At 40.3% G+C, this 14,761-nt stretch overlaps 1 protein-coding gene across 7 annotated transcripts in view; it reads right to left on the bottom strand.

Moving 5' to 3' along the window:
• The window catches only part of IPCEF1 (interaction protein for cytohesin exchange factors 1), a 182,833-nt gene that overhangs the window by 89,375 nt on the left and 78,697 nt on the right, over positions 1-14,761 (bottom strand). For 6 of the 7 annotated variants that reach the window (XM_045058256.1, XM_019831406.2, XM_019831409.3 and 3 more), the window contains one exon: positions 760-812. In XM_045058256.1, the coding sequence (XP_044914191.1) occupies positions 760-783 (24 nt within the window). In that variant the 5' untranslated portion in view covers positions 784-812. Of the gene's footprint in view, positions 1-759; positions 813-14,761 lie in introns of those variants that run through there. The other variant, XM_045058257.1, reaches the window with a different exon arrangement.

Here is a 14,761-nt window from a genome sequence, read left to right on the forward strand (position 1 = left end):
TTTTAGTAAGGTGTCCCTTCCAGGAGCTTTCTAGTTCATTCCATTTCTCCATCACGATTCCTACAACCTGCCTTGACATCCATTTCCTAATTTGCATCAGGAAATTATGGTCCATGCCCCCGATTTTGCAGGAAGTCTATACTGTATTCTCTCAATACCCCATTTCTGATTCTGCTTTTGGCTCTACTCCAAAAACTATCCTATGCATCCATCATGAGGCCATTAGATTTGCCGAAAGATACACACTATACAGTCCCACACTACCCCACACCCCCTCCTATTAGAAATATCATGTTAATTTTATCAACTATTTAATTTTCTCTGCTAAGTGTCCTTGTCTAATAGAGATAACATACTTGCTCAGTGGATTTACCTAAATAGGCAAATTTATAGCTGTAAAAGTATTTTCAAAAAAGCCTAAAATTTCAGCAAAATAATTAGCAGAATTTTTCCCATAGACGTCACATGAGAGGTGGTGCTATTACCATAGTTGACCTAAAACACAGAGGCAATTTATGTATCGTATATTAAAATCATGGTTATGTTTTTGATCTTTAAAAGCAAATAGCTAGCAGTCTTAAATGCTTGGTGATCATAAGAAACCCCCTGAAACCTAACAAAAGGATCATTTAATCCCCTCGTGGCTAATGAAATGGAGGACAGTAACTAGCTAGCCAAACTCAAGATCAATTTGTTTATTTTTTACTCATTCATCAAACTGACAGTATTTAAGTCTGCAGTGTCCCGAACGGTACTCACAAGAGCATTGCCATCAGTAGCCATGTGTGATGTCAAATTGGTAGAAACAAAAGCTAGAAGAGAAAAAAAAGAGTCTCAGTTAAATGTGGGATTAAAGTGTTCGTAGAAGCATATTATCTCGGGGCGCCTGGTGGCTCAGTCAGTTAAGCGTCCGACTTCGGCTCAGGTCATAATCTTGCAGTTCATGGGTTGGAGCCCCGCGCGTCAGGCTCTGTGCGGACAGCTCAGAGCCTGGAGCCTGTTTCGGATTCTGTGTATGTGTGTCTCTGTCTCTGCCCCTCCCCTGCTCTCACTCTCTCTATCAAGAACATGAATAAACATTTAAAAAATTAAAAACAAAAAGGATATTATCTCTTTGATACAGGAGGAGGCATTTCTAATTTGATTGATGAATTTCACAATAAAAGCAATGAACTCAGTGGCCTTTTAGCACAGAGCTATACGGCAACATTTAAAACTGAGTTCGGGGGGGCCTGGGTGGCGCAGTCAGTTAAGCGTCCGACTTCAGCCAGGTCACGATCTCTCGGTGCGGGAGTTCGAGCCCCGCGTCAGGCTCTGGGCTGATGGCTCAGAGCCTGGAGCCTGTTTCTGATTCTGTGTCTCCCTCTCTCTCTGCCCCTCCCCCGTTCATGCTCTCTCTCTGTCCCAAAAATAAATAAAAAACGTTGAAAAAAAATTATAAAAAAAAAAAAAACTGAGTTCGTAAAATAAGCCAGAAGTTTATTTGTACATGGGTCAGTATCCTTTCACAACTACAGCAAGACATGCATGTTACTTACATACTTACTTAATATTGTGTTGTATATAAACAAATATATGAAAAATGAAAATATTTTCCTCTTTATGATGAACAACACAGTGTAAGATGGGGAAATATTTGATCGAATACTATTCTGATTATATTCACTAAACAATTTCAAAAATGTAACGAATCCCCGTGCCTCAGAAATCCCAACTTTAGTATGAAGATGAGCTGCTTTTGATGTATTACACTTTGTAGTGGATGACCTGAAAGACAACATGCTCTGTGGTTTCAAGAAAAGTGGATGAAAACAAAAAGAAAGAAAACCCATATTTTCAGACTTTGATCAGCAAGAAACTTACTAAACATGCTCCAGCCACTGAAACTCTTCCAAAACAGAGAGCCTTTCAATCTCTTTCTCCTTACCACCAGAGATACAGACTCATAATCTGCATGACTTTATGCCTTACACCATGGTTCCCAAATCTCAAAGAATGCATATCCCTTTTTAATGTCAAAAACACCATATCTATATTACGTAGATATGAATAAAACATTTATTTGGAAAATGCCAAATGAAAAAAACCACAGTAAAAATGACTGGCAAATTTAATTACTTAATTTTTATTTATTTAAAAAAAATAGACTAAAACCTAAATAAAAACACAAGCTGCTGATAATATCTGCAATATATACTTAATACATAATAATCAATTAAAAAATGGGCGGAAGACCTAAGTAGCCATTTATCCAAAGAAGACATACTTAGGACAACAGACATATGACAAGATGCTCAACCTCACTGATCATCGGGGAAATGCAAATCAAAACTACAAATGAAGAAAAAAAAAAGCTACCCAAAACTATGTCACCTCACGCCTGTCAGAATGGCTAAAATCAACAACACAACAAACAACAGGTGTTGGTGAGGATGTGGAGAAAGGGGAACCCTCCTGCATTCTTGGTGGGAATGCAAACTGGTGCAGCCACTGTGGAAAACAGTATGGAGGGGTTTCCTCAAAAAGATAAAAACAGAACTGCCCTACAATTCAGCAACCGCACTACTAGGTATTTACCCAAGCAATACAAAAATACTGATTCAGAGGGATACACGCACCCTGCTGTTTATGGCAGCATTTCCTGCAATAGCCAATTTATGGAAACAGACCAAGTGTCCATCGACTGATGAATGGATAACAAAGAGGTGGTGTATATATACAATGGGAAACCACTCAGCCATAAAAAAAGAATGAAATCTTGCCATTTGCAACAATGTGGAAGGAGCTAAAGAGTAATATGCAAAGCAAACTAAGTCAGAGAAAAACAAATATCCTATGATTTCACTCATCAGTGGAATTTAAGAAACAAAACAAACAAGCAAAGGGAAAAAATAGAGGGAGGCAGACCAAGAAACAGATTCTTGACTATAGAGAACAAATGGATGGTTAGGAGAGTGGAGAGAGGTGAAGGGTGAGGGGCGGGTGAAATAGGTGGAGCTGTGATGAGCACAGGGTGTTGTATGGAAGTGTAGAATCACTACACTGTACACCTAAAACTAATATAACACTGTATGTTTTGGGTTTTTTTTTCTAAATTTTTTTTAAACGTTTATTTATTTTTGAGACAGAGAGACAGAGCATGAACAGGGGAGGGGCAGAGAGAGACAGAGAGACACAGAATCTGAAACAGACTCCAGGCTCCGAGCTGTCAGCACAGAGCCCGACGCGGGGCTGGAACTCACGGACCGTGAGATCATGACCCTGAGCCGAAGTCGGACGCTTAACCGACCAAGCCCCCCAGGCGCCCCCTATAACACTTGTATCTTAACTGCAATTGAAATAAAAACTTTTTAAAAATCATCATTATAAAGAGTTCTTAAATACCGATAGGAAAATCATAAGCAAACTAATAGAATAACAAGTGAAGAAAATTCAAAAAATAAAAATACAAATGACTGATGTTTAACCTCATTAGCAATAAAAGTGCAAAATGAAACAACATGATTCCATCTTTACTCTTCAAGATTAGTACACACACACAAATTAAGTGGTAGAAGCCACATTTGGTGAAGGTGTGCTGCAAAGAATAATTTCATGTTGTTGGAATGTCAAATGATTACAGCCTCGCTGGAGGGTGGTTTTCCGAGATGACAGCGATGACAATCAGCGACCACCAACATTTGCGGAGTCGACGCTATTTGCTATCAACCATGCTATATACTACCGTCCTAAACATGCAAAGAGTTTTATGATGTATTCTTACTGAAAAAAATAGGTTATCATTCATTTTTTATCATGAAAATACAGGTTTATATACATACATCTCATACATCAGTGCATTGGGGGGGAAGTCTGAAGATATTTGTAGCAGAATTGTGCAGTAATCATCCATGAGAACTGGAATAACCACATAATGTATTGTTTGCTCCCCAATGTGTTTATTTCCTACCATAAGTATTTATTTATAAAACAAAAATGTTCGGATAAAACGCTATAAATATTTTATTGGCTCTTATAGCAACGTATTTTTAATATCCGTTGATTGAGCAAATACATAATAAGCAAAAGCTGGTTTACATTCAGCAGCACTTTTAGACAATGAAGGTTGTAAACTTGTAGAAGTTAAGAGCAAAGCTTTGGAATGGTCTGGACTGGATTTAAATCTCAGTTTGCCAATTTACTGTGTAATATTGGGCAAATGACTGGTATTATAAATATGCAAATGACTGGGCATTGTAGTAGTATTTCTTTCTTAGGGTCAGACAAAAATGAAGTGAGAAAGTATCGTTATAATACTCATAGCAGTACCTGACATGTTAAAAATATTCAATAAATTCTTTTACCATCATAAAACATATTTATGCCTTAAGCACACACTTATTAAAGGTCAACTATATATACCCTTTAAATATGATGTAAAGCATTGCTGTGTAAACTTTCCTGATTCAGAGGGATCACCAGCCCCTCCCCTAGAATAACATAATGGCTACATTTGTTGTATTTATTAAGCTATTACTACATCCTCTACCAGTTGATGATTTTCATGTCTCATGCCATCTGATTGTTACAATCACCTATGAATAATCCACTATTATTACTCCCATGTCTCAGAAGAGGCAACTCGGAAACTTAGAATCCAGATATTTCCAGATTCAAACCCAGGCTCCACAGCCTGCTCTCTTAAATTCTCTTAACCTTCGCTCCCCCCAACAGGACAGTGTTCATAATTAACCCTTCAATAGCCATGGCATTTTACATACCACGATGCTGTGGGCAGGTCTACCTGATTGGACAATGAGAATATCAAAGATAGAGGCAAGACCCATACATCTTCATGCCCCTGAGCCTATCCCAGGGAAGCACACAGCTTAGGCAAGAGTTGTCAAAATGGTTTTTTTAACTAATAGATCACACCATCAGAAAACCTTATTATTTCAGTGGAATTCTGAATGTCTTCACTCGGCCAGATTTCTAATAGCAAAATAAGCAGAACTGACAGAAGAGGATAGAAGACAGAGAGAAAAATTCAGCACTGATTCTTCCACTAAGCATTGGGGTTTGTTGACACTGATGTTAAGCCTTCCTTTGATCGCACAGAATATGTCTCTTATACATATTGTATTCCTTAAACTCCTAACAGTCTCTTGGGTGTGTTCTGTCTACACCCATTGCAACCACCATAGTCAAAGGCACCTCTTTCCTGAACCATCGGAGAAACATCCCAGCTGATGTCCTAGCTTTACTTCTTACCCAGAGTGAGGTTTTTTCAATGCACGTTTAACTATCCTCTCTCTCCTTAAATCTCTACCATGGCCATTGAAACATGAGGTAAAGACCAATATCATGAAAATCTACAAGGAAGGCTTTGCCTGGCCTCTGCCTCCTCTCCAGTCCCATCTTGGATCATTTTCATGTCTCTTTCTTTCCTGACTCACTAGCTTTTTTTTAAATTCCTTAAACATGTTTCTACTAATCTCAGGAGCTTTATGCATGCTCTTCCACAGCCCGCACCCAAGATGGTTTATACCTACCACTTAATCTTTACCTATACGTACCATTTAAGCCTGTAGACCAAAGGTCATTTAGTCAAGAAAGCTTTCCCCAGTTCCTCTGAGAGATCAATCCCTTTTTGCATTCTCTCCTGGCATGTTATCTTTTTTTTTAAATTTTTAATAATTTTTTATGTTTTTTTTTTTTTTTGAGAGAGAGACAGACAGGGTGGGAGGAGCAAAGGGAGGGAGACAGAGGATCTGAAGCAGGCTCTGCGCTGACAGCAGGGAGCCTGACGTGGGGCTCAAACTCACAAACCATGAAATCATGACCTGAGTCGAAGTTAGACGCTTAACTGGCTGAGCCACCTACGCGCCCAGCATGTTATCTTTTAGACACAGAAGTTCTCATAATTGTACTGAATTATTAATGTTACAATTGGTTCTTTAACATCTGACTCCCCACTATAGTATAACTGACCGAAGGACAGGCACTATATCTTCTCTTGTTCACTTGTTTACTGCTGTATCCCTAGTCTTAGTACACACAGGGATTCAATAGACATTTGGGGAGTAAATGAATTAAAAACACAAACAATAAAATTACTCAACTTTGGATGAGTTTCCATAAGGAAAACCTATAAATTCTAATTTTGTTTGTTTGTTTGTTTGTTTGTTTAGGGGAATGGTGCGGTCAGGAATATCCCACTAGAATTATCCTTCCCAATCTGCAAGATGTGGTGATGACACTGTGTTGATGTCAGACTTCCCTAATTCAAAGAGCTGATGGGTAGAAACAATATGTGCTCAGGGGTGGGGGCAGGGAGGAATAAGTGGGGAGACCTAGGCATGGGCGTGCCATTGTAGAGGCTATGTATATTAAGTAAACAGTTTACTTAATAATTTTAGAGTTTCAGCACTTCTTAAAATAGTGAACATATATGAAATCTAAAATTTCACCAAAGTTATTCAAAGATAATTTGGGACAGAAGAATCATCAAAACAATTTAAGCCCAACTCTGGCTTCTCTTCCGTAACAAAGCACATGGCCATAACCCAGAAGATTTAAGAAGTGAAATGGTAGTCACGGAGACTAACGTAAACACATTTGCTTATTGTTTCGACAAAGAGAACCAGCTCAGCTAACCTTGTTACAGCACACATGTTATCTATATATTGACACACTGAATATATAGGTCCAAGATTTTGATAAAAATACTTATAAAGCACACAAAGGAGTTTATGAAAAATAAGAATGACACTGACAAAAGTGTTTTGAAAGTAATAATTTTGCCTTATTCCCAACCCTTCATGAGAATATTAGTTTAAGCAAGGTGCCCATATGTTAAAAGAGTTAAAAGGAAGAAGGAGTTTTTTGATATGTCTTCACAAAAGAGTTTTTTTGCTAAAGGATTTTTGTATAATTCCCAGGACTTAAAAACGTATAAGAACCCAATGACAAGACAACAAATAACTTTCATAAATCAAGAGGTATATAGTTCTTTGCTGTCAACAAAATTAAAGGAAAATCTATTTTAATGGTTTGTTAATTATTAAAAGGAGTTGTGATAGCTCACATATACTTGGCATATACTTGGAAAGAATTCAGAAGTGCTTCATTTCCATCTATTTATTTATGTGAAAAACAGTTTTAAGTGCTTACATATATAAAAACCAACAATAGGATTAAAATTTTCTCTGAACTCTCTCTCATTCTAGCAATAAATAATATTTACCTAGAAGTAGTTCCATAATTAGAGGAAAAGCCTCATCTATCTCATTAAATAGTTCATTTTCAATAAAAAATGTACCTCTTGTATTAATCATTATTTGTCAAAATAGCATATTCATGTCGTCAAATTATATACTACTAATAAATATGATATAACCCACTCCAAATGAAATCTTATTGGCTTAAAGAATTATGACACACAAAAAATTAAATTAATTTCAGTTTAAATATGTATTTTTTTTTTGCTGAAATGCATAATGTCATCAATGAAAGTTTTTGAAGCAAAAAATAAATTATACAATTGTACAAAAATCCATGGAATAGTAGAATGAAAATATGAGTTTCGGGGGGCATGGGGGCAAATAGAACAATGTAAAATTAAAACTCTAAAGATGACTTTTTAAAAAATAATTAATGAAACATATAAAATCTCTGTGCTATTTAGATCGCCTAGGTTATATTTAAGTATAACGTTTTATATATTTTTATATATATTTAAATATAATTTTTTTACTATCAAGACTTATAATACACCAGAAGTGACATCTTTTGCAACCATTTAAACATACAATGAAAATTCTAGGTGACAATGTAAAGTGTCAGGGAATATATCAGGCTTCCAAATTACTTTCTGGGTACACGGCCAAAATAACACGTTTCAAAACTACTACTACACACCCACATGGGTTAGGGTCAAACATTTCACTCCGCCGCTCCTTAAATGTGGAAACCTATGAAAATCACTTAATGTCCCCGAATAGTGAAAGAGAAATACTAACAACCAGCTCAGGGATTTCGTGAGAATTAGATAAAATATCACATGAGGAATTTGCAGGACTTTATGCAGGCTCACTAAATGGGAACAATTACCTTGAATGGGAGCAATTACTTAGAAATGGTTTAGCTACAGAAAACTATTCCTCCTGATGGAATTAGCACACAACTAAAGGATGCAAGCAAGTGTGATAACAGGTTTCATCAAATAAAATAGCGTTTACTCTTCAAGGTTGATTAAACTTCCTAACCTACCCTCCTAGAGACATTTTGGGTGCCTTGTTTCAGAGTTTAACAGTTTCAGGGGATAGTTTTCTCAGTCACATTGACGACAGTTATCTTCTTTAAAAACACAATTCCTTAATACATCACAGCCAAAACAGTAAGGTCGTAAATATATTTTTACGTTTGCGAAATGAAATAAAATGTATTCCTGATAAGTTCTGTAACTGAAAAAGTGGAAAACACATTTCATTACCAAATGAATAATAAAGTTAATTTCAAAGAAGAAAAATTCCTTAATATATACTGGTTGTCATGGACTGAATGTGTCCCACCAATCCCCGCCCCCCCCCGCAAGTTCATAGGTTGACCTTTCATCCCCATGTGATGTGTTTGGAGGTGGGGCCTTTGGGAGCTGATTAGGTCATGACAGTGGAGTCCTCATAAATCGGATTAAGACCGTTAAAGAGGCCGGAGAGCTAGTTCACCCTCTTTCCACCATGCGAACAGACAAGGAGAAGAGTCGCCCGTCTGCAACCCAGAAGCTCCTACCAGAACCCAACCATGATGGCACCATGATCTTGAACTCCCAGTCTCCAGAACTAGGACAGATAAATCTGTGTTGTTGACATGTTACCCAGTTATGTATTTTGTTCTAGAAGCCCAAGCTGACTAAGACACTAGTGAAGAAGCATTCTGTTTTGTTTTAGACACAAACAAAATGCAAGTTTATTCTGGCAACTTATTTTAGAAACTATTTAGCAAATTAGTTAGGTCAAAAATATGGACTCTGGTCTTACATCACTTTGAAACCAGAAAATAAACCAAGAATATCAACATGGCAACCAATGCTATACAGGCAGTTGCTAGTATAATTGGTTGGGTTTTTTTTTAAAGAGCAAAGAAAAATTCACTAACGGTAGTTATTGGTTCAGCTGATCCAAAAGTAGCCCCCTTGATTTTTCCCCCCTAGACCTTATATTCTTTGGAACGGTGCAGCAAAACCAGTACGAGCCTACTGTGCTAAAGGTTTTCAAAAAGAAGACGATTTAGATGAGCACGGGGCATTGTATGGAAGTGTTGAATCATTATATTGTACACCTGAAACTAACAGTACATTGTATGTTAACTAACTGGAATTTAAATAAAAACTTTTTGAGAAAAGGCAATTTATTGTGATTTAAAGACAGTTTTTCAAGTGAAATAAACCGTGGCCTACGCTGCTTCCTTTTTTCTTTTCTCACAGAGCAAGACAACTCTGAACCAAAATTCTAAAAACCCACATACTAATTCACAACATGCTTACCCTTTAAAATGACAATGCTCGCATTTGACAAGGTTATTCGCAGAGCAACAAATGGATTTATAGAAAGTCCATGGACATAAGCAAACCATGTGCATTACTGTTAGTCCAGGAACTAGAGCGAAAGAGGAAATAGAAAATGCTGGTCACTCTCAGAGGCAGAAGTCTCCATCGTCCAAAAGCATGAAATACGTGTGGCAACAAAGTGGGCATTTAACTAGCAATGAGAACAGTAAGCAAGCATCCTCTGTTACACGGTAGTCCGTCATAGCATTGCCATGGGAAGCAAGAGAGAAAACTCATCTTTGCTCATATATAAAAGCATAGGGCATGAGATAATCCATTATCTTCTGCCAATTAGCAGAAGATCCCTTGTTAAGGCAGAGCAGGAGAGAAGCAAGCAAAATACAAGATGACTCCCTTTTGAGCACAAATACCATGATGTATGGCATGGGGATGGGCCGGAGCTGTTACTTTGTCCAGGAAATTCAAAAAAGGAAAAATCCTTTTCCAAATTATCTCAAACATTTTTTCTTTTAAATTTAAGCTCCATTGTCATTCTGATTCCAATCCATTCCCTGCATGCTTTTAAAAATCCTCAGTTTTTTTCTTTTCTCTCTCATTCTTTTCTCTTTTTATTGTGAAGTTTCCCACTCGTTTTGTTACATTTCTTTTCTGCCATCTCTCCACTTTGAGGATGAACTGACAGATGGTTTTCAGAGCCACAGCTTTTTTAAACAAACTATGATGATTAAAATTACTTTATTTTCAACACCACCGAAATGCTGTGATACATCATCTGAAGAGACTGGCAGACCTCTCCCTCGCTTGTCCATTCTTACATTCCCACAGAAGCTGCCAGCCCTGACAGTCAAGACTCAGACAGAAAAATTTACAATTCTAAGCGAGGATAGTTCCTCTGTCAGCCAATCATGTCAATGTCTGCTCCCAATCGACTATTTTACTATGGTAACAAGCAGGTGGCAAACGGCAAGACATCTTGAACAACCTGCCTCTTCTACCTCCCGGAAGAACCTGCACCACCAGGTGCACGTGGCTGTTGACCACGCCCCCTTGGGAAGGCACGAAACTCCTTTGTGTCCCTGGACTGGAGGGGTCTCTGGCCCTTCTGTGAGCCTCCAGAACTTCAAACTTCAGAGATTGCGGTCTGCACCCCCGCATGCCTGCCCTTAGGGCTCAGGTAAGTGGGCCATGCCCTACGGATCTCACCCTACGCCCATTGCTCCTTTTGAGGCACTCTCCTTCCCCAGCTCATAGGGTTCACTAGATGCTGGAAGAGACTCAACCCCATGGGGCTGATTCTGTTCCCCTGATTGTCTTAAATTCCATCATGCCAGCCCTATAACTGATTGCTCCCACAGGCCTTCCAGAATTAGGCTAGCACACTTTCAGCTCTTCGAATTATTTATATAGGCAAGGGCCCCGCAAAACATATTTGCACACCCCTCTAAACACACACACACACACACACACACACATCCTAACAGCAGCCTTGTACAGTGATGCAGATAAAACCTGCATGGTACCTACTTCCTCTTCCAGGCGGTGACAGATCCCAAGAACTTCTAGGGTTCTAAGTCCTTCTAAGTCCTTCTAAGATTCAATCTAGCTGTGTGCTTAGGTCTGATCTAGGACATTTGTGGCTGAAACTCAAGGAATCTTCTCAAAGGTTGATAGTAGCACCAAGACACCACATCAAGTAGGGAAAGGGCCACTAGTCCTCTGGTGAGGCCACAGGAAACACTAGGAGCCCCCAGGCCAAGTCTCAAAGTCCACTACAGTCTGACCCAGGAGCTCACCCTGGGTCTCTCCAATGGCAGCCCTTGAGTAACAGCAGCTGACTCCTTCCCCCCCACACCCCTGTTTGTGGTGAGAGAAGATGCAGTGCTCTAAGGTGGACCAGGCATGAACAGCAAGTGATGGCCCTTACCTTTCTGCAATTCGCATCCCTCAATTTCTCCACTTTATTGTTCTTTATTCGGCAAGAATCATAATCCTATTTTCTCTGCGTGGAAGATAGCACACTTTCTGCTTGTGTGATCCGGACTGTACATACACTGCTCTGAGACAGCCAGTCGTTCTAATTCAGCTTTGCCAAATGGCCTTCCACTGAACGTGTTCCACCAGAGTGAATAAAGTATACCCCATGGAGCAGTGGTCTCTACCACGGGACCATTGCTGGCTGGAAGAAAGCCAGAGAAAGAAAACCTATTACAAAAGCTGCCTGCTGTTTGCACCTATTGAAGTGGAATTGGGGCCAAAACTCCCCTTTTGTCTGGCTAGCTCTTTCATTGGGAAATACACTTTAACAGGCCTTCCGACTTTGCAAAGGTAGTGCCCAAGGCCTTGTCAGACAGGATGAGTAGAGAATGTAGAGACCATAGGGAGCTGAACTGTTGCGCATAATAATGGAAAAGAACAAGGTGACTGGAGTAACATTACCAACATGGTGACAGAAGTGGTTTCTTTTTTTTTTTTCAAAGTTTATTTATTTATTTTGAGAGAGACAGAGGGTGCAAGCTGGAGGAAGGGCGGAGAGAGAGGAGGACAGAGGATCCAAAGCAGGCTCTGCACTGACAGCACAGAGCCTGATGCAGGGGCTCAAAGTCACAAACTGTGAGATATGACCTGAGCCAAAACCAAAAGTCAGACACTTAATCAACTGAGCCACCCACGCACCCGGACATAATTTGCTTCTTACTTTGCTGCCTCTCACAAGAAGAACAAGTAACATCTATTCAAGAACAAAACACCATTGAGAGAATTCTAGAACATAAGGGTGAGGCTGAAGTAGCTCCCTGCACCTCAAAGCCCAAGATGACGCCTTAGAAGGGTAAGAGAAATGGCTACATGTTGACTACATCGTCTCTCCCCCAAGACAGGGCAGCACCATGTGCAGAGATCTCCCCTGAGAACCCAGCTTCCCAGCGCTGTGAGTCACTTTGTAGGAGACTCTACCCTAATATCGTACCACAGGGATTGTAGAGGAATCTGTAGGGCCCAGCCCCCGAAATCTGACCATGATGGAGAAGGAAGGTTGGGCTGGCAACAAGCAGCACACAGATCTTGGGAGACCAAGTTCATGCCTGCAGTACCCAAGTAGTAAACTCAACCGGAGGCTTTGCTCATCTACAGAACCAAGTTGGGGCCGCACTCTGACCAGGGAACTCTGGGGTGGCGGGGGCAGGGAGGAGGGGTGCAGATCTGTCTGATTCAGATCCTCCAACAAATTTTGTCAGCCACAGAGCTGTGTGGCCCACGTCCAGGCAAGATGCCGAGTCATAGCCCCACCTGCTGTGGAGAGTGCCTTCCAGCCCCATCTGACGAAAAAGGCTGATAAACTCCTGGAGGCTGTGCAGCCCAGTGGCACTGGAGCCAAAAGCCAGGTGGACAGAGCTGATCTCCCCCAGGGCAAAGCCAGTACCAAGTGTGAAGGCTTCCGGGGCTAGACGCTGGTGGATGAATTAATTCATAGCCAAGGCTGAAGGTAGCTCCTGGCTCCTCCCAAATAGACAACCTATTTGGGAAATTGACAATGGCCTGGGGTGGCTCCTCCCCTCCCACCCAGGCAAGGGGCTGAGATTTGGCCCCACCAACTGCAGAGAGTGTCTTCTGGACCCATCAAATCAGAAGGGCTGGAGAAAACACCTGAAAGGTGTGCAACCTAGTGGTGCTTGAGTCAAGAGCAGAGCAGACAGAGCCAGTGGTTTGCACCACAAAGTCAGACAGGCCAGCTTGAGTTAAGACAATGAACAAAGAGCTTTACTGGCTTTAGAGCTGCTTGCACTATGCTTGGGCAGGGAATCTAATTCATAGCCCTACTCATCACTGAACACAGCCTTCAGCCTGTCTGACAAGAAAACGTAACCAAAGCACACACGAAGCCGCACAGTATATTCCACAGCCCTATGTACAGTGGCACTTGAACCGAGAGCACAGCCCATGGCTTCCCCCATCTGCAGAGCAAAATGGGTGGATTCCCCTGACTGGGGAATTCAGGACACACTCAGGCCGGATTCAGGTCCCCAAACAACAAGCTGTACAAGCTCTGGGCCCTGGCCCACTGCCCTTCCAAGGTAGGGAAGCTCATTCATAGCTTCAGCTACTACTAAAGGCAGTACCCAGTCCCAACCATCTAGGAAGCCTGGCCAAAGAATTCCCGCCACTGTGGAGCCAATCTTACAGCCTCACTTGGGTAACGAACCAAGCCAGTAGTCCCACCCAACTATTCTCAGCCAGTGGCACAGCCCTATCTCCATCATCAGAGCTCAAACAGTTGCCTCAGCCAAAAATAGACAATAGCAGGTCTCACCTGCCCGAAGACATCACCAGCAGACACACCCAGAAACCCAAACTGAGCTAACTGGTGAAAAACTGCCTCTGCCAAAGCAAACCTATAAAGTTCAGAAAAGAAGGCCCATGATTCAAACGCACGGATACCAACAAAAGGAAAGAAGGATCATATAAAAATCAGGTAAATATGACATCACCAAAGAAACTGATAAAGCTCTAATAACTGGCCCCAAAGAAATGGGTATCACTGGACCACCTGGATGGCTCAGTCGGTTAAGCGTCCAACTTTGGCTCAGGTCATAATCTCATGGTTTGTGAGTTCGAGCCCTGTGTCAGGCTCTGTGCTGACAGCTCAGAGCTTGGAGCCTGCTTCAGATTCTGTGTTTCCCTCTCTCTTCCTCTGCCCCTCCCTCACTCTCTCTCTCTCAAAAGTAAATAAACATTATTATTTTTTTTAATTACAAAAATGAAGGAGGGATAAAGACTTCCCTGAAAAAATAAAAGCTGAGGGAGTTCATTACAACCAATGCCTTGCAAGAAATGCTAAAGGGAGCTCTTTGAGTGGAAGTAGAATAATGCTAATTTAACAGCATAAAAATACAAAAAGGTAGTGTAGATTTCACTGGTAATAGTACATAGTCATAGTTAGATTTTGCAATATGGTAATAATGGTGCATAACTCATTACTCTAGTTTAAAAGTTAAATGAATGTAGCAAAACGACCATAAATACAATAAACTGTTATTAGTTACACAATATAAAAACATGTAAATTATAACTGCAATAGCCTAAATGGGAGGGGGATAAGAGGTAAAAATGTAAAGTATGAAAATTCTATTGAAATTAATTCATTATCAAATTTTAAAAAGGATGTTAGAAGTGTAAGATATTTTACATAAGCCTCATGGTAACCACAAGGGGAAATCT

The sequence above is a fragment of the Felis catus genome, chromosome B2, assembly GCF_018350175.1.
Source record: "Felis catus isolate Fca126 chromosome B2, F.catus_Fca126_mat1.0, whole genome shotgun sequence".
In the NCBI taxonomy this organism is placed as follows: Eukaryota; Metazoa; Chordata; class Mammalia; order Carnivora; family Felidae; genus Felis; species Felis catus.